The 17,648-nt window shown below is 55.6% G+C and overlaps 1 protein-coding gene across 1 annotated transcript in view; it reads left to right on the top strand.

Moving 5' to 3' along the window:
- Positions 1–15,656, top strand: part of KLF13 (KLF transcription factor 13) — a 40,102-nt gene extending 24,446 nt beyond the window's left edge. Inside the window, exon 2 of the mRNA XM_065871884.1 lies at positions 15,131–15,656. Within this exon, the coding sequence (XP_065727956.1) occupies positions 15,131–15,420 (290 nt within the window). The 3' untranslated portion in view covers positions 15,421–15,656. The remainder of the gene's footprint in view (positions 1–15,130) is intronic.
- Positions 15,657–17,648: the final 1,992 nt, after the last annotated feature.

The following is a 17,648-nucleotide window of genomic DNA, read 5'->3' as shown; positions in this document are numbered from 1 at the left end:
CATCTCCGCCCCTCTGCATCCCCTGGGCTGCCTCTTCCTGCTGGCCTGTTTGGCGCTCTGGCCCGCCCGCCCACGTCAGAGGCTCTTCTCAGATGTCTGATGGTCGGTGGTGACTCGGAGTGCTGCCCAGAAGCCGGGAGCTGCCTGGGGGTGTACCTGCCGCAGCGCTGGGAGGGAAAGTCCCTTCCCATCGCAGGTGCCACTGCTGCCTCTCGGGCTGTGTTGTCCAGCCCACCAGCCAGGGCCCTCCTTTTGTCTTTGTCTAGAGATGTTATCCAGGAATGACAGCCAGAGCCCCACCCAGCCAACAGTCTTCTCAGGGCAAACAAGAAGGCAGCTTTGTGGGGAGAGGAGAGGGCTGCCCCAGAGGGTGGTGATGGCATGACTCTGCTGGTCCTGCAACGTTGGAACTCACTCCGGGCTGGGAGGACTCACCTAGGCAGGGGGGACTGGCTCTGGGTGGGGAGGACATGCCCTGAGGAAGCATGAAAAGCAGAGTTGATATAGCCCCCCTCTATCATGAAAATACACCTAGTGGTTCATCCAGAACTCATTGGCCAGAATCCGTTTTCAAGGCCCATCATAGCTGCAAGGGAGTCGGGCAGGAAGCATTTTAACCTGGTGCAATGCTGCTGCAAAAGCTAAAGTCATGTTGTCTGGAAAGAGAAGACTCTAAAATACAAAAAAAAAAAGAAAAAGAAGACCCGGACAGTGGATGCTGGGCCAGTGGGCACTTAGCTGTTTCTGCCACAGTCACCAAGCAGCTCCTACACATTTGTCCTTGGAATGGGCAAGTGTTGAGCAGGGAAGTGTCTGGCTGGCAAAGGTGGCCACTGTGCGAGCCAGTGCTAACACATCTGAACCTCGGAAATCACTTACTTTCACCAGCATTTGTGTTTTTACCCAAGTGGCACTGCACTAGCCCTTTGCAGTAGCTGAGAGGTACTGACTTATTGCTCAGAAATAAGCCACATAGTCGCTGCTGTCATGATCACAAAATGTGAGTGCAGTGGGTTTTCCATAGTTCACTATTTGAACTATAGCTGTCAGCTCTCTTTAGGCTTCTCTTGGCTGGGACAGGTTCCCAGACTTTCCTGTTTCCCCTGACCTTGACACTTGTGAGAGATGGTAGCCAGGGATTGTGTAGAATGTCCCTCAATTTGTATTTGTCTTGTGTTTGTCTTGGGGTGAGACTGGGTTTATGGTTTTGGGGGGAAACTACCACAGAGGTGAAGTGCTCTTCTCATCACTTCATATCAGTAGGAGAACGGTACCCACGTGACTTACTGCTGATACTTATTTTGTTGCTCAAACGTTCCAGCCTTGGGCAGGGACTGGGTCAGTTTAGCTCCCGTGTCCCTTGGAGCTGCCCCCCACATGTTGGCTTCTGTGCACTTCCTCACTTTCTGGCCTCACGAGCTGCTTCAGGCTCGTCTTGTGTGTTTCCCGCTCTAGTCCTAGAATGAGCCATTCCTCCACAGATCCCTGTTTCCTTTTACTGGAAAGTGGTATTTAGAAACCAAGATCTGGGTGCTGTGGTGCTCCTTGCTCCCAGGGTGTTGCTGCTTCTAGCCCTTCCCGGTGGACAGAGCCAGGAAACATGGATGAGTCGTAGCCTTTATACCGTTACTCATTTATCCCTCTGTGTGCACTCGGGTCTAAGCATGGGTTCACACTGTCTCATGAGTTCATGACATCTCAGACACCAGGGCAGCCCCACAGGAAGGGCTCACTGGCCTCCCCCTGGTTCAGCTATAACCACCCTCTCGAACAGCGAGACACAGGCTCCCACCACCCACCATACATTCACCTGTTTGTTCAGCCCCAGCATACGTGTGAAGCATTTCGGGGATGGTCTACCCTGGATTCTCTCGTGAGAAGCTAGAGCTTTGTTCAAGTGCAGTTCCTCCTGACGGCTCCTTGTCCCTGCCCAATCCCCCACCCCCAGAGGCCATGCCATGTGTTTGTAATAGGGCCAGAGTCTGCTGTCCCAGTCTGCCTTCCATCCTGGGATCCCCAGCCGCCTTTACAGACTAAACATTTGCAAATATTCAGGCGCATTCATGGTGAAGTACGGTTTATGGGTTTTGACAAATGCAGAGTCTTGTATCCACCATCCCAGCACCAGGCACAACAGTTCCATTGCCCTAAAAATGCCCCTGTGTAGTCAACCACTTCCCAATCCTTCAACCCCTAGAACCCCTGGTGTGTGTTCTGTCCTTAGTTTTTACCTTTGGTGTAAGGTCATCTGAATAATCATACAAGGTATAGATTTTGGGGTCTAGCTTTTTTGACTTAGCAAGACGCATTTAAGATGCATCCGTTTGTGTGTGTATGAATCAGTGGTTCCTTTCTTTTTATGGTTGAATTGTGCTCCACTGTGTGGATGCAGCTCGTGTTCATCCACTCACCTGCAGAAAATGCTGACTTCCAGTGTTGGCCGATTGTGAATAAAGGGTCTTTTCCCGTGGCGAATGCCTAGGGTGGGATTGCTGCCTTGTCTAGTGAGTCTGTGTTTACCCTCATGAGAAGCTGTCAAACCGTCTTATAAAATGACTGTCCCACATTGCATTGTCGCCAGCAGCAAATGAGAGTTTCAGCTACTCCACCAGCGTTCAGCACAGTCAGGGTTTTGGATTCTAGCCACTCTCACCTGTGTGTGGTGCCATTTCATGGTTTTACCTGCATTTCCTTGATGGTAGATGATATTGAGCGTTTTTCACATGGTGTTTGCCATCTGTACATCTTCTTCAGTTGAGTTTGGGTCTTTTGTTCAGTGCTACAATCAAATGTTCACTTATTGTTGAGATTTAAGAGTTCTTTATATATTTTCGATACGAGGTCCCTTTGCTTTTGATCAGCCTCACGTGAAGAACATTTTTATCAAGTAAATAAACCTGGATCTTTAGTTTTGGATTCCAAACTCACGTCCTTGCCTTTCTGGGGTGTTTGAGAAAATCTCTGATGAGATCGCCTGAAAGGCCTGAAATGTCCCTCCCAGGCTGTCAGCAGCTGCCAGGGCTAGTGTGCAAGCAGATCAGAGATTCCCGGGCAGGGGATGTCCCCCCAAGACTGCAGTCGGGGGGGCCGGGGCCTTGACCGAGTTGCTCCCCTCAGCTCGGGGAAGATGCTCGCAACTTCTCTCCGGAGGCAGTTAGTGAAGTGACCGTCAAACAGAGAGGAAAGAAGTGGAAACATCTGTGTCTGTTCTTTGGGTTCAGCTCACGAGTCGCTCAGGGCATTCAATCACCTGGAGAAAGTCCCTTGTGGGTAGTAGTCTGGGATCTGGAAGCTTTTGGGGTGGGAGCCAATATGCCTCTCCCTGCATGTCCCTTTAGGAGAAACATGGGGTTGTGAGCCAGTCGTGTGTGTGTGTGTGTGTGCGTGTGTGTGTGTGAGAGAGAGAGAGAGAGAGAGAGAGAGAGACACAGAGCCAGACTCCAGAGCCCTTTTCTGGAGTGGCTGCTGGCCACCTGCTGGCAGAAACCATTGGTATTTTATTATTGCCATTTGAAAGGGGACCTTGGGAACGGAAATTTTCCAATGTGTTTTGTAACCCTTAGCAAGCACAGGGAAAACACCTTTCTGAAATTCCTGGCATGTGGTCCTTTTGACCTTTGCAGGCATGTGCGCCCGTGCGTGTAAATGAGCGCTGCTCCCTCAGCAGAGGCCAGGGGTGCTGGCTTCCATGGAAGCAGGCCCATTCAGCTGAGCTGGAGTTTAGTGAGACTGTTATTCTGTAACAGAAGTCTGTAATATCTGTATACGTATATAGATATGTATGGATGCGTATGTGTACGTCACTGGTGCATTGCATTCTTTCTGACTGCAAAAAGCAGTGCAGTTGAAAACTATAGGAATTCAGAAAGGACGTGTGTGAGTCCCGTCTTCCCTAGATCACCCAAGATAACTGTGCGCCCTTCCTGCAGTTACAGCTCTGCAGCACGTGTGTCTCCCATGTGCACAGGACAGTGGGGCGCAGCCGCTCTGTGGTCCGTGTTCCTGGTTGGCCCGTGGGAATGGAACTGCCTGTGTAAGTGGACCCCAGCCTGTGGTTTGCGAGAACATCAGAGAGACAGCCGGCCGGCACCATGCTCACCCGCCCCACCCAGCACGTGAAACCTGGTTCCGGTGACCTTGGGGGCGACTCCAAGGAGCACCATCTTGGGGTCCCGGGGGGAGGAGGAAGCTTTCACTGGCCCTCCCTAGGCATTAGTCCCCTGCGAACCTGTAGAGGAAGGGGTCGCTCCAACCCTGAGGTTTCTGGGGGCACTGCAGGGGTGGGGATTTCAGAATGGCTTCTGCTTTCCTTCCTGGCCCGTGTCCCCAGGGTCAGCTCCCCTGGACATCTGCTTCAGGCTGGGCCGGAGGAGGGCATAAGCACAGGTGGAGGGCCAGGTAGGATGTGAGGAGAAGGGCAGGCCCTAGCCAGGCCTGTGACAGGGGAGGGGCCGGCCTTTGTCCCCTGATCTGGAAGGCCCCCAAGAGTGCTGTTCTCCCCCGTCAAAGTGGGCAGTGCGGATCTCTTCAGGTGGGGAGAGGGCGGGGCGGTGGGTGGCCCCCCCTGCGCCGTGTGTGAAGCCCGGGATGCACGGAACAGCACCCAGGTTTGCTGCAGGGCAAGGCCTCCGGCCGACTGCTCCAGCATCTGCTCTCCACAAACAGAACTGGGTATAAACTGCTCCAAGTGGCTGAGGCTAGCCGGGCACTGGTGGGTCTGGTGACCTGGGCTGCTGAGGGTGGGGCCCGGGAGCTTTCCTGGGCTCCTTCCTGGGTGTCTGGGGTAGGTCTTCTGCATCTTCAACTGTTGTAGCAAAAGTAGGTCAGTGACTGAGGTTTTGTTTTTTGCATCAGCTCCCTCAAAAACCAAAGGCATTTTAGGACTACAGTATAATGGCTTATTTATTTTTATTCTGATTTATTTGCTTTATGAAGTCAACTCTGAAAAGCCCATTGTTTGGCTCTGTTTTGTTTGAGCCTCGTGACTCTTCCCTGAGGGAAACAGGGCCTGCTTCTTGCACCTGGAACAGGCCAGGTGTAGGTGCTGGGCCTGGAGGCGGGGTGCCGGGCTCTAGTTTTGAGGGTGCTGCCTCTGGGCGCCCAGTCCTTGCAGACAGGCCAGCCTCTCAGGAGAGAGCCGCCCGGCACTTCGCACACGTTGGGTGCAGGCAGGGACACCCCTGCCCAGGCTTGGGGGCTGCTGGCTCCTCCCTGGGGAGCCGAGGGGGGGAGTTCTGGGATGAGTGGGGAGGGTGGTCTCGGCGGCAGGTGCCGGCCTCTGGGCCCCATCTGGGTGATGGGCCAGTGGCCTCCAGGGTTCCTCTCCTGCTCTCACCTGGGACGTTGTGGCCGAGGTCAGCATGGGCAGCTGGCCACAGCCGAGCCCGGTCCACGGTGGGAAAGGAGGAAAGCTGGACGCGGGCCAGCACGCCTTGTGTGAGCTGGGGGAGGTCACTCTGACTTTCGACCTCAGTTCCCGTCTCTGAGATGGTCCGTCCTGACCCCTGCCTGCGTCTTGGGGTGGGTGAGATCCCAAGTAGCGCACCTCGAGAGTACACGCCTGTGTGCCGTGGGGTCCCTGCCATCCAGGCCTACCCGGCAGGCACAGCGCGGAGGAACTGAGGGCTGGGGGAGGGGGCCCAGGAAGAGGAAGTGGGGCCAGAGTGGTTGCACAGGCTGTGTGGAGAAGCGGGTGAGAGCAGGGCGCTGCTGTGTCCGTGGTGAGTGGCACAGGAAGGGGGTCGCGTGGCCCACCGGACCAGGCCCTCTCCCAGGGGCCCCGGCTGACCTTGAAGAGTTGGCTCCTTTGGGGCGGGGGTGGCCAGGTTGGCCAGGGGCTTGGCCTGCGGTCTGGCTCCAGTGTGAGTCTCTTCGGACCTCTCCGTGTGGCCGCCGGTGACTATGCCACCCCCGATGTCCCAGTCCCACAAGGCCCCAGAGGCTCTTCCACGCTGTGCCCTCTCCCCCTGCCCCGCGCACACCCTGCCCTCATCCTGGCTTTTTATGGTCCGAGAGGAAACCCTTTCCCAGTAGCCTGAACAGGACCCCCAGTTCCTACCTCTTCACCGAGCTCTGGCAGAGGACACCGGTTCTCCTGCCTGGAATTTGGGGTCTGCGTCCTGACAGTGGGGTGAATTCGCCTGGGCTGCAAGGGGAGGAAGGGTGGCAGCCGGCGCCTGCCCCGTCCACCTGGGCTGGTTCCAAAGGGTCAGTCAGTCGTGGGAGGGTGAACAGAGCGACTTTTATGACAGGAGCCTGGGGGACCTCCAGCGCATGATCACAGCCCTGGGTCTGCTGCTGTTAGAATGCGTCACCGTGGTCTTTTAAGTCAGGCTAGGTCTGTCAAACTCTTTATAAGGGAATGCCTTCCAACCCCATTTGCAGTGGGACCAGGGGCTCTGGAGCCCTGGGGTCCTGCCCTGGGAACTCCTTCTAGAAAAGCAGATTGGACTTAATTGCCGTTCCTGAGTTTGTCATGCTCTCAGGCCCACCCCCCTGCCAGGTTCTAAGGGGAGCCCTTGGACTGGCATCAGTGGCGGTGGGATTTGGGATGTGCTGTGGAAACAGCCTGGCCAGGAATGCGAGCGTTGTTCATTTAACACCCGCTTTTCAATTTGTGTTATTTGTGGCTACTGTTTCCTAGTTTGCTACAGATTTGTTTTTAATTTTTTGAATAGGTAAATGCACCGTGTGTTTCAAAATCCGGGGGTTTAAGTCGTCTCCCAAGGAAAGTTCTCCAAGTCCCCCTTGCCCTCTGTGCGCTCAGCTCTCTGCCCCCACCATCCGCGGCTCCAGGTTCTCAGGTGCCCGCCCAGAGCACCTCTGCAGACACAGGCAGACGCGCATGGGTGTGCACACAGTACTCAGCCTCCTGACCGCGCGTTCTGCTCAGGACCTTGCTTTTCTCACTCAGCGCTGTCCCTCGGAGACCTTTCCGTCTCAGTTCGGAACGTGTTCCACTGCTTCTTCACAGGATTCTGCCTTACGGGTGTCTGTTGAATTTAGGTAACGGGCCCTGGAAGGGCATGAGTTGTTTTGAGGCTTTTGCTGCACCTCACCGCGTAGTCGGGCACACATCCCGTCCTGCAGGCCTGCAGGTGTGTCTGTAGGACAGCTCCCCCACGTTGTGAGTTCAGAGGATACGCACGTCTGTCACTTGGATGGCTATTGCCAAGTCGGCCTCCGTAGAGATTGTGGCAGTTTGTACTTCCATCAGCAAAGTGTGGGAGTACCTGTTCCCACCGTCTCAGCGCCCTGATAGGTGAAGAGTCAGGTGTCTCTGGGGGTTCATTTATATTTGTCTCCTGATGGGTGATGTTGAGCATCTTTTCAGATGTTCAGGAGTCATTGTACCTCCTGTTTATGAACTGTCAGCCACAGCCCTTGCCTATTTTTCTATCGAGTATTATGTTTTCCTTTTAATTTCTGTGAACTCTTCCTGTATTGGAGATTAGCCCTTTGTAACAAGAGCTGCAGATATATTTTTCTCAGTTTATTTATTTTTTTGCCTTTCCTTGTGACTTTCTCTGTGGAGACATATTTTATACTTTGTTGTCGAATTTATCAATCTTTTCACTTATGGGTTTTAGACTTTGATTCATAGAAAGAGCTTCTATCTTAGCATTTTAAAGGAATGTTCTCAGGTTTTCCCCTAGAACATCTGTGGTTTCACTTTTCCCATTTTAAATCTTTGACCCCTTCAGAACTTAGCCTGGTTTAAGGTGTGAAGCATGGACTGGTTGTTACCTAGTCGTCCTAAGACATTTTTGGACACTGCCCTTCTGCCTTGCCCTAGGTGTCACTGCTTTCTGCTACACAGTTCCTATGATCTTAGAATCTGGTCCAGGCATTTCCGCTGTGCTCCACTGCCGGTCAGCAGCTTGTGCAACGGCATGTTGTATCTGGTGGTCCAGTCCCCCCACCTCATTCTTCTTTTTCAGCATTTTTCTGGCTGTTTCTATGTGTTTATTTTTCTGAATGAATTTTAGGATCAAGTTATCCTATTCCAAAGCAAAGCAAGGCAAAGCAACAACCCAAAACGTCTGCTTTTAAAAATGCACCTGCATCCATTGTACAAACGTGGAGACACACGCAACTGCGGAGGGCGGATCTTCTTGTTTAACCCGTGCCCCCAGGCTGTGTGTAGCAGTCTCCAGCCAGCTGCCACCTCCTTTCATGTCCTGCCAGCCCTGGCATGTGCGAGAGTACACAGGGGCGTGTGATGAGCCACACGCGTGCACCACAGCAGCGGTGGAGGAGAGCACCCAGGGCAGGGGCAAGGCCAGGGCCAGGCTGTTTCAGCAGAGATGAGTACTGGCTGGTGTCTGGCTGGGGACGCTCCCAGGAGCCCCACCAGTGATAACAGCATATCTCCTCTGAGCACCTGTGTGTTCCCCCACTTAACCCTCACAGTTACTGTGAGATGCGGCCATGACAAATGAGTAGGAGTGCTGGAGTCGGGGAGTGCTGGAGTCGGGGAGGGGCAGGCGCTGACCCCTGCAGAGGCTGCTTCCATGCCGAAATCGCCTCTTCTGCCTGCTGAGTCCTAGGGTGAGGGGGACCCCACTGAGTGGCAACTCTCTTTCCTGGGCCTCACCTCCCTCACCTGTACAATGGTGGGTAAGAGCTTGCAGCCTGGACTTCCCAGGAGACGGGGCATCTGTGTGTCAGCCCATGTGGGTCTATAAACCACCGGCAGAGTAGTCGAATGTCCTCCTAAAGAAAATAGGAAAGTCAGCCTCCCCCTCAGAGGACAGGCCTTTCCGCTGACCCCAACCAGCTTGGCTTTCCTTAGAGGCTGGTGGTTGATCGGCCCCAGTGGTCGGCCATCTGCCGAGATGCCTCAGAGTGGGAGGGAGAGCGGGCCTCCCAGGAGTGAAGAACGTGGCCGTTTTGAGGTTGGGAGCTGGAAGCAGCCCTATGCGGGCGACCACAGATTGGAGCTATCTATTGATGAATGACAGGCCTCTTGCTAGCAGCGAGTAGCTGGGGCCTGGGAGCCCGGGAGCAGCTGTTTCTCTGTGGAGGCCTCTCCCCGTGCCACCCTCTGACTCTCTGGACCAGCCCTGCCTCTCACCATCATCCCCCCAGACACACACCTGCACAGATGCCTTGTGCTCACTGAGTTCTGCTCTTGCAGGCCTGGGTACCCCTGCATCATCTGCTTTTCTGTCCCAGGGCCCCTGGTCAGAGATGCCTCTCCCCCCTTCTCCCTTCCACGGAGGGAAGCTCAGCCAGGCTTCCCCGAGCCCGGGCCAGTAGAGCCCGGCACTCACTGCCCAGAAGGGGCCCTGTTCGGCAGATGTTGCTCTGGTCCTGGCTCAGGGCACACACACACCCCAACTCCCCGCCCCTGACTGCCCACCAGAGGCTCACAGACAGAAAAGAGCCACGCCGGTCTTTTTTGTAGGTGCTGTTGGAGGCAGCACCTCCCTTCACCCTCTGGAGCCTGGCAGTTTGGCCGAGGCTGGATGGGGCGAGGGAGGTCATGGGGAACGCGCCCTTGACGGAGGGCGAGCAGGAGGCGGTCTGAACCGGAGCATGCGCACTAGTGAGCCCAGCTGCACCTGCGGGGGGCGGGCCTGGGGCGGGGCCAAGGGGGGGTGGCTCCGCGAGGAGCCTCTTGTGGCTTCTCGGAGAGAACATACTGTTCCCGCCCAGGCTTGCGGCTTGGGCAAGAGTGTGGGACGCCCTGTTCCCTGATAAGATGAGGCAACTGCTCTCGGCGCCTCGCAGGGTGCCAGGGAACATTTATGTAACCCCCGCCCTGCCTGCCCCCGGCCCGCCCGCACGACCCGCTACCTGCCTGCGCCCGCCCCCAACTATCCACCTCCCGCCACTGCATACCCCCAGGCCCGGCGCCCCAGCTCCTCCCCACACTGCGACCCCAACGACCAGCACCAGCAGGTCCTCGACCTGCCCCCACCGTTACCCACACCCCTCAGTCCTGGCTCCTTGGGGCCTAGTACCCACCCTCCAGCCCCTGGGTCCCCAGCGCCCCCTACAGTGACCCTGGCCCTCCCTCCTCCCTGTGCATCCAGCCCCCTTCCTCCTTCCCTCACTAGGCCCTTTCGCCATCCTGTCCCAGTGCCCCCTACGCCCACACACCTGCCGCCCTCCTGGCTTCTGAAGCGGGGGGAGGGGGGGGCCGGGAAGAGCGACCTGTGCGCACCCCAGGCTTAGGCTCCAGGGAGGCTGCAGGAGGCCTGGGCCCCCTTCAGGGGTCTGGGGTCTGGGTCCCTTGTGCGCTGGGCCTAGCGCCCTCCGGTGGCAGCCCCGCGGTACCGCTGCTGTTTCCCGGTCGCATCCCAGGAGAAGGCAGGTGCGGAACTTGAGCCTGGCCAGGAAGAGGCTCGGCATTGTTTGGTGCACGGGTGCACGCCCCGCCGGTCCCGGACCTGCTGGCCCCTGCCCCGCTCTGGGTGCAACCGCCCTCCCCAAGCTTAGCTCAGCCACGTGCCACCTGGGGTGAGTCCCTGAGCGGCAGTGGCGGTTTTCAAAGTGAGGCCCAGAGACACCTGCAGGGACTCCAGACCCTCCAGTTGAGGTCAGAACTATTTTCTCAACAATAGCATTATTTGTCCTTTATTTTCTCAAAAGAATACAGTGGAATGTTCCAGAGGCTTCATGATGTGTGATGACATCATCCTTCTGACAGCTACTGGAATATGTGCTTGAGTTTAAATGTTTTTGTTTTAACTTCTATGATAAATGTCAATGGACATAACCCAGGTGAACAAAAGCTCCCCGGGTTCCTTACTAAAAGGGTGAGCAGTGCTGTTGTGGAGGTCTCTGGTCTCTGTCCCCCTGTACAGGCTGCCTTTGCCCCATCCGTTCGCAGTTCTCCCGCTGCCCCGGTCAGCCTCCCCGGTGCCGCTTGAATGTCAGCCTCCCCGGGCCACTCAGAGGCCAGCCAAGCGAAACCCGGTGGTGCTTCTCGCCAGCCTGCATCATAACTTCTGAATGGTTTATCCGTCTGTCTGTGGAGCAGCTTATTGGCCACCTGGAACGGGCTGACAGAAGAATAGAGGACGGACCAGGGAGAGCCCTGTCTGTCGACATCACACCCACGTTCCCAGGGCGGGGCACTGCTTTTGTGCTCCATAAAAGTGTCGTGCTGCTGATGCCCCAGTAGGCCAAGGGCTGCGTGCTGGCCGAGTAGTGATGCTGGGCTTTCCCCACCTTCTGCCACCGGGCTGCCGGGCACCAACATCCCATCCTGTTGGATGCTGCCTTTCGCTGCCGCCCTGGGGTCATGCATCCCGTCTCTAATTATATACATCTAAAGCGCCTCCCAGGGTTGCAGCAGAAGGACCCTGAAAAGGACAAGCCTCCAAGTGAGGACACAGGGTTTATCAGGAAGCAAGGCTGAGTGTGGCTTTGGGTTGGTTCTGTGCCCAGCACCCCCACCCCCTGCCCCTCCCGGCAGGCCCAAATCTGAGGAGACCTAGTTGACAAGAATAATAGATAAGAGCAAAAATAACATCTCGAGAGTAAGCACTGGGCCTGTACCAGGCACAGTGCCAAGGGCTGGTTGTGTGCAACCCTGTAGAATCCCCACGTGGACCCCACTGTGAGGATGGGGCACTGTGTTCATTTCCTGTGGCTTTTGTAACCAATTAACCACAAACTGGGTGGCTTAGAACAACAGAAGTATGCTCTCTCACTGTTTTGGAGCGCTGAAGTGTGAAGTCAAAGTGTTGGCAGCGTTAGTCCCCCCTTCCAGTGTCTGGTGGCTGCCCCAGACTCCGAGTCCCCTGGCTTACCGGTACATCACTCCCTGGAGTCCTTCCCCCTTTTCTTCTAATGTTTGTGATCTCATCTCATGATCCCTACCTTAATTGTATCTGCAAAGACCTTTTTCCCAAATAAGGTCACATTGACAGGTTCCAGGGGTCAGGACTTGAACGTATCTTTGGTGGGGCCACTATTTACCACCCCCACCCCACCCCCGCAGGCAGTGAGGCCTTTGTCTGAGGCCACGCATCAGTACCCCATGGAGAGAGGAGCTGAGCCTCATCTGTTGGACCTGGTGCACCAAAGTCTTGAGTGCAGCGCCGGTCACGTGAAAGGACGCCACTGTATTTCGTGCTGGACCTTTCCAAACACTTAAATGATAACTGTGCACTGTTAACCTCCTAGGGTGGGGATTAGTGTGCGGTATTTCTCAAACTTTGTATTGATTCTTCCCCCCCCCGCCCCCAGAACCGATTTTTAAAATTCTGATTGGTGTTGGGCTAGATATTTAAAGAATTACTTTTCAGCATTCCTTTTTATTGTTATCAAAGACATAAATGCATACGATTTTTTTTAAAAGACACATAACACAAAAGAGTTTGCAGCAGCAAAAAAATCCTCTTCCCAGTCCAGCCTTATTCTCTAGAGGTCAATACTGCTCTGATTTTAGTTGTCTTGGTGGTTACTGCCATAAATAAAACTATGATTTTATTACTGTTTCTCATTTTATCAACTTCAGAGGCCATCTGTTACCTCCCTACCCTGAAATTTAAGGAATTACCTCATTCCTACCCCTCCCCCACCTCCTCCCGAATTGATGTTTTTAATTCTTTTGTTGATTATCCTTATAGCTTTTAACCTCATTTAGAGATTTCCTTTGACTGCACATGGGTGTATTCCTACCTTTCCCTTAAACCCACATTCTCTCCTGGGGCCACGAATCAGTGGTATGGGCTTTGTCTATAAGATCGATTCTAAACACTGACAGGTAGTGCTGGGGTCACATGATCACGACTGTGTGAATATTGCTTCCGTATGCCAGGGCCTCTGTTTGGAACCGCACTCGCTTCTGCCACCTCATGGGGTGGTTGTGAAGGATAAATAATACACAAAAAGCCCCTAAAACAGTGTTCGGCTCGGAGCTCTTCCTTCATTGCTCAAAATCATGTGGCATTTTAGTGTGCTTCTAATTTAGACAGTTTTCTTACATGTCTTCTATTTTTCCTGGAGTTACTAATTGCCTCTCTTTTTTTCCCTTTAACCAAAGAATAGCATGTGCCTTGGCCGTGTCCTGAAATGTATTCAGCCTCTTGATCATGCTCTATGGTACATGGAACTCCCTTTCTTCTTGTAACCCTCCCTCTGTGATTCCTGGCCCACGGCTCCAGTGGCCCACCAAGTCTCCCTCACTCTTGTCCTGGGATGACCCTTCATCGTCCGCTTACTTCCCTGGCTTCTCAGTTTTTTCTTATTTTTGCTAGAGTGTGCCAGGTAAACTTGGGAGGCTGTGTTTCTCTGTCATCTAGCAGCTAGCGTAACTTAACGAGAAGTCTGGTGTGTGTCCCAGCCTTGCTCCCTCCCGGACGACCTGCTTCTCCCCTTTCTCTCCAGTAAGTTTTGGGATCTCTTGTTACCTAGTGTTCTGACGCTGCAGATATTCTCACAGCTGGAGCCTTTCCTCACTCCTCGGCCCACCTCTGTGCTAATAACCCTTTCCATGTTAGTTTCCTGTCTCCTTTTTTTACTCTGACAGATACTGTTCTATTGTTTCTTTGGTAATTTCCTCTTCTCCATTTTTTTGTTCTTTTCCTCAGTGTCTTCTGTTAGTTAGATGTCTTACCCACGGATTGATTCCGTGACGCTGAACTTCTTACTGTTAGTAACAGATGGGAAGTGATGGTTTGCTCTCTTGCTTGATTGTGAAACCACCCCGCCCCACCCTGCCCCCCCCCCCATAACAGAAAATCAATAAGGAGAGCAAACAGAGCCACACACAGCTCTCAGCTTCAGCATTGCTAGGAGACAGAGAACACTGCAGCATTCACATTTTCTAGAGCTGTTTTTTTTGTTCTCTTTTTCTGGGATATTTCCTTGAGTACGTTTCCAGCTTTTCTATGGAATTTTTGTTTGGGCAGCAATACTCCCAACTTCTAAACTATTTTTTGTTCTCTGAACTTCCTTTTTATCCTGTTTGCTTTATGCATAAAATTTTATCTGAAATTTCTTTGAGAATGCTAATTAGAATTTTTAGCTTAATGTTCTCTTCTGTTTCCCGGCTTTACTCTTTTTTCCTCTGGAGTCAGTGGTTTTGTTGCTCTTGGCCTTTCCCTTTCGTGCCACTGGTTTTCCTTGGATGTCTGGCCATCTTTGGGTGTCTTTATATTTAAGGTCGACGGGCTCACTTGGAGTGGGCGGCGTAGATTTCCTCTGCTGAGCACTGGTGGACCAGCTTCAGGGCCAGAGTCCGGGAGGGAGGGGGAGAAACGGGGCAGGAAAGGGTACTCTGTGGCCACCCCCAGTGCCAGAGGGCTGCATTCTGAGGTGCTAGAACCCCCTGCTGGTTCTCCCTGTGCAATTGATGTCTTGTGTGTGTGTGTGCGCGAGTGGTTCAGAGTTTGCCTGGGTAAAGGCTGGCCTGCCCCTTGCCCTGAGCAGGGGATGGGAGGGAGGGACGAGGTCCCGACTGTAGCCAGCCTTCCTTACCTCCCTCTGCTAGGTGTCACCCCACAGCCTCCTCCTGTGCTGCCTGTTGGTCATGTTGGAAGATCTCTGAGAGGAGGAGCTGCAGACTCTAGTTGGAGCCTGTTGCTGCGGTAACAGACATCTCAGTCACAGACTCTCAGGCCCTGGAAATAGTCCATCCTGACCCATTCATGTTACAGATGAGGAGACTGTGGACCGTCTGAATGGTGGCTGGGTGCTGGCGTCAGCACATTGTCTGCAGGCCCTGCAGGGCTTGGGGGCTCTGGAGTAGGGCTCCTGGTGGGGCCAGGGTGGTGTGGCCAAACTTGCAGGCCTGCGAGCTCTCCCTGACCCCTCCACCCTCTCCTCCTAGTTTCCCTCCTTAGAGCCCAGGGACCGGCCTGTGCTCCCCGCCACCGCCTAGGGACAGCTGACCCTGCAGAGAGTGCTGCGTGGCACGCCGTGCCGGGTACTTGGGCGGGGGGTGGGGGGGGGGTGGGCCGCAGCACCTGGCACGCTGCCATTTCCTCCCGGGAGATGTCTGCTTACATCCACCCTGTGGACAGGAGGGCGCTGGCACCCACACCTGTACCCTGAAGGATTTGTCGCCGAGGCCGTGGGAGACGGGGCACCGAGGGAGGTGCGCAGGGAGGGAGGGGCAGGCTTGGGGTGTGGGCTGTGACTGACCCTCCCTCTGCCGTGTCGCCCACAGGGGAGCGCCCCTTCGCCTGCAGCTGGCAGGACTGCAACAAGAAGTTCGCGCGCTCTGACGAGCTGGCGCGGCACTACCGCACGCACACGGGCGAGAAGAAGTTCAGCTGCCCCATCTGCGACAAGCGCTTCATGCGCAGCGACCACCTGACCAAGCACGCGCGCCGCCACGCCAACTTCCACCCAGGGATGCTGCAGCGGCGCGGCGGGGGCTCGCGGACCGGCTCACTCAGCGACTACAGCCGCTCGGACGCCAGCAGCCCCACCATCAGCCCGGCCAGCTCGCCCTGAGCGCCGGCGGCGGGGCGGGGCCCGCGGCAAGCCACGCCCTTCCTTGCCACGCCCACCCTAGGCCCCGCCCAGCCCCGCGGCCCTTCCTCCTTACCATAGCCATGAGCAGATGCTCTCACTTCCTCCCGTGATTCCGTGTCGTTTCCTTTTGTAATCAGAAGAGAGAGAACTTTATGAAGTCAATGACAACAAAAAAAAAGATTTTCTTCACCTCAGGTGTCAAATTTGTAAAAAAACAACGAAAAAATTCCAAAAAACACCATCCACGATTGCACAAGAGACATACCCACGAAGGTGATTCAGCGGTGTTGAACCCCCCTTTCTCAGGGATGGACATGTTCCACGAGGTCAGTGAGGACACCCCCTTCCTGCCGCCTTACTCTGTATATAGATTTGCACTCTGGAATTTCCTTTTAGGTTTGGGCACACATTGGGGGCAAGGCAGTGCAGGTGAAGCTCAGCGCAGGCGGCGGATAGGCCGGTCGGTTAGTTTGGAGCCGTGGTCACCGACCTTGTGCTTTCAGGGCAGACCCCTAAGCAGGGCCCGCGGCTCCCTCTTCCTGCCCCCTGCCCAGCTTCAGCCTCGCCCCAGCTGGCAGTGGGCTCAAGAATGCAGACGGCTCAGAGGGACGCCTTAAGCCGTGATGGGTAAGGGGAGCACTCCCCAGGGAGACTGTAGGGGTCCTCGCCTCCGGGACCCTGCCCAGGTCCCCGTCGGAGCGCCGGAAGCAGAGATGCAAACCCGTGTTGGGCAGCCGGCCGCACCATCTGATGTCCACATGGCCAGGGCCCCCGCCCGCTGCTGTATCCCCACAGGAGGCCCCAGGACCTTCCACTATTACACCACGTTCTCTGACTGGCCTCCTACAAGGGTGTCCGAAGGTGTCATTGGTGCGTCCAGTTCGCACGTTCTCCCCGACCGGCCCTGCTCTTGGGATGCCTTTGTTTGACACGATGGGTAAAGCGGGGCCACCCGGCCAGACGCTCTGTGTGTGTGGCTTGCTGTGGCCGCGCTCGGGACTTCACAGAGACTGTTCCGAAGCAAGAGACCGGAACATTGTGACTTGGAACGTTGGGGGGTGGCGAGGCGGATGTCATGGGAGATGCAGTCGGAGAACGTGCATTCTCTTTCCTCCCTGGGGAGCACCGGACGGAAGTTGTGGGAAATGCTTTTTTCAGACCCACCGTGTCCCCAGCTCAGAATTAGCGAACCCTCAGCTTCTCCATGAGCCCTGTGTCCCCTGGACTCCTCCCTTCCCCTCCTACCTGGGAGGCCCCGGCCTGTGGGGCACTAGGGTGCAGGGCCCCCACCGCCAGCCTTCCCGTGCTGACGGGGGCGGGCAGAAGCCGGGGACGTCTCTCCCGGAGCTCTGACCTGGGCAGGTGGGTCAGGCCGGGCTCCAGCGCACTCCTCAGTGGAGAGCTGAAGCCACCACCTGCCCAGCACCTCCCTTCCCTTCCTCCAGGGAGTCGGGGCCTGTAAATACAAGTCCCCAGGACAGTGTGTGTGAGCGTGTGTGTGTGTGTGTGTGTGTGTGTGTGTGTGTGTGTTGGGGCAGGGAGTGTGGGTTTGGGAAGGACTTGGGGTATCTTGCAGAGACCTCTGTTCGTTTCGATGAGGAGGGATGATCCTTGGGACCTCAGAGGGCCGTAGAGGGGCTTCCCTGAGCCCAGAGTGCCTTGGTTGTGGTCATTCTGCTTCCACCCCGAGCCAGTCACGGCGAGGGATGCAGCACAGAGGAACCCCGGAGACCCAGGCCCAGCTGGTGCTCGTAGCCCCTGGGCGGCTCCAGAGCAGATGGGCACCCTCTGTCCCTAGAAGCCAGGGGCAGGCAGGCTGCTGTCTGCAGCGCTCTGGTTGCCATCTCTAACTCTGCTGTGTGTCAGCTGGGATCAGCCAGTGGTGTGGTGGTAGCTCCCGAGCTGGGCGGGAGCGTTGCTCTTGCTGTGGGTGGGAGCCAGGCGGGAATGGCGTGGGGTGAGGGGGTGGCCCCACCCTGGCTCTCGTTGGGTTGTGTGACAGCCCTGCTCGCATTTGGTCCAGGAGAGAGAACGGGACGTGCTGGCCACCTGGACGGAGCCGCGCCCTGAGCACCTGGGGTGAGAGCTCTTCACGCCCGGTTCCAAAGTGAGGCCCGGAAGGGCCCTCGGAGGTCCCTCCCAAAGTTGTTTCTGGGTGGGGCAGAGAACGCCACACTCCGAATACACTTCATGTCTCAGGAACTCAC

Source organism: Phocoena phocoena, chromosome 2, assembly GCF_963924675.1.
Source record: "Phocoena phocoena chromosome 2, mPhoPho1.1, whole genome shotgun sequence".
In the NCBI taxonomy this organism is placed as follows: Eukaryota; Metazoa; Chordata; class Mammalia; order Artiodactyla; family Phocoenidae; genus Phocoena; species Phocoena phocoena.
Note: the sequence above shows the minus strand (reverse complement) of the source record. Positions and strands in the feature narration are given on the sequence as shown.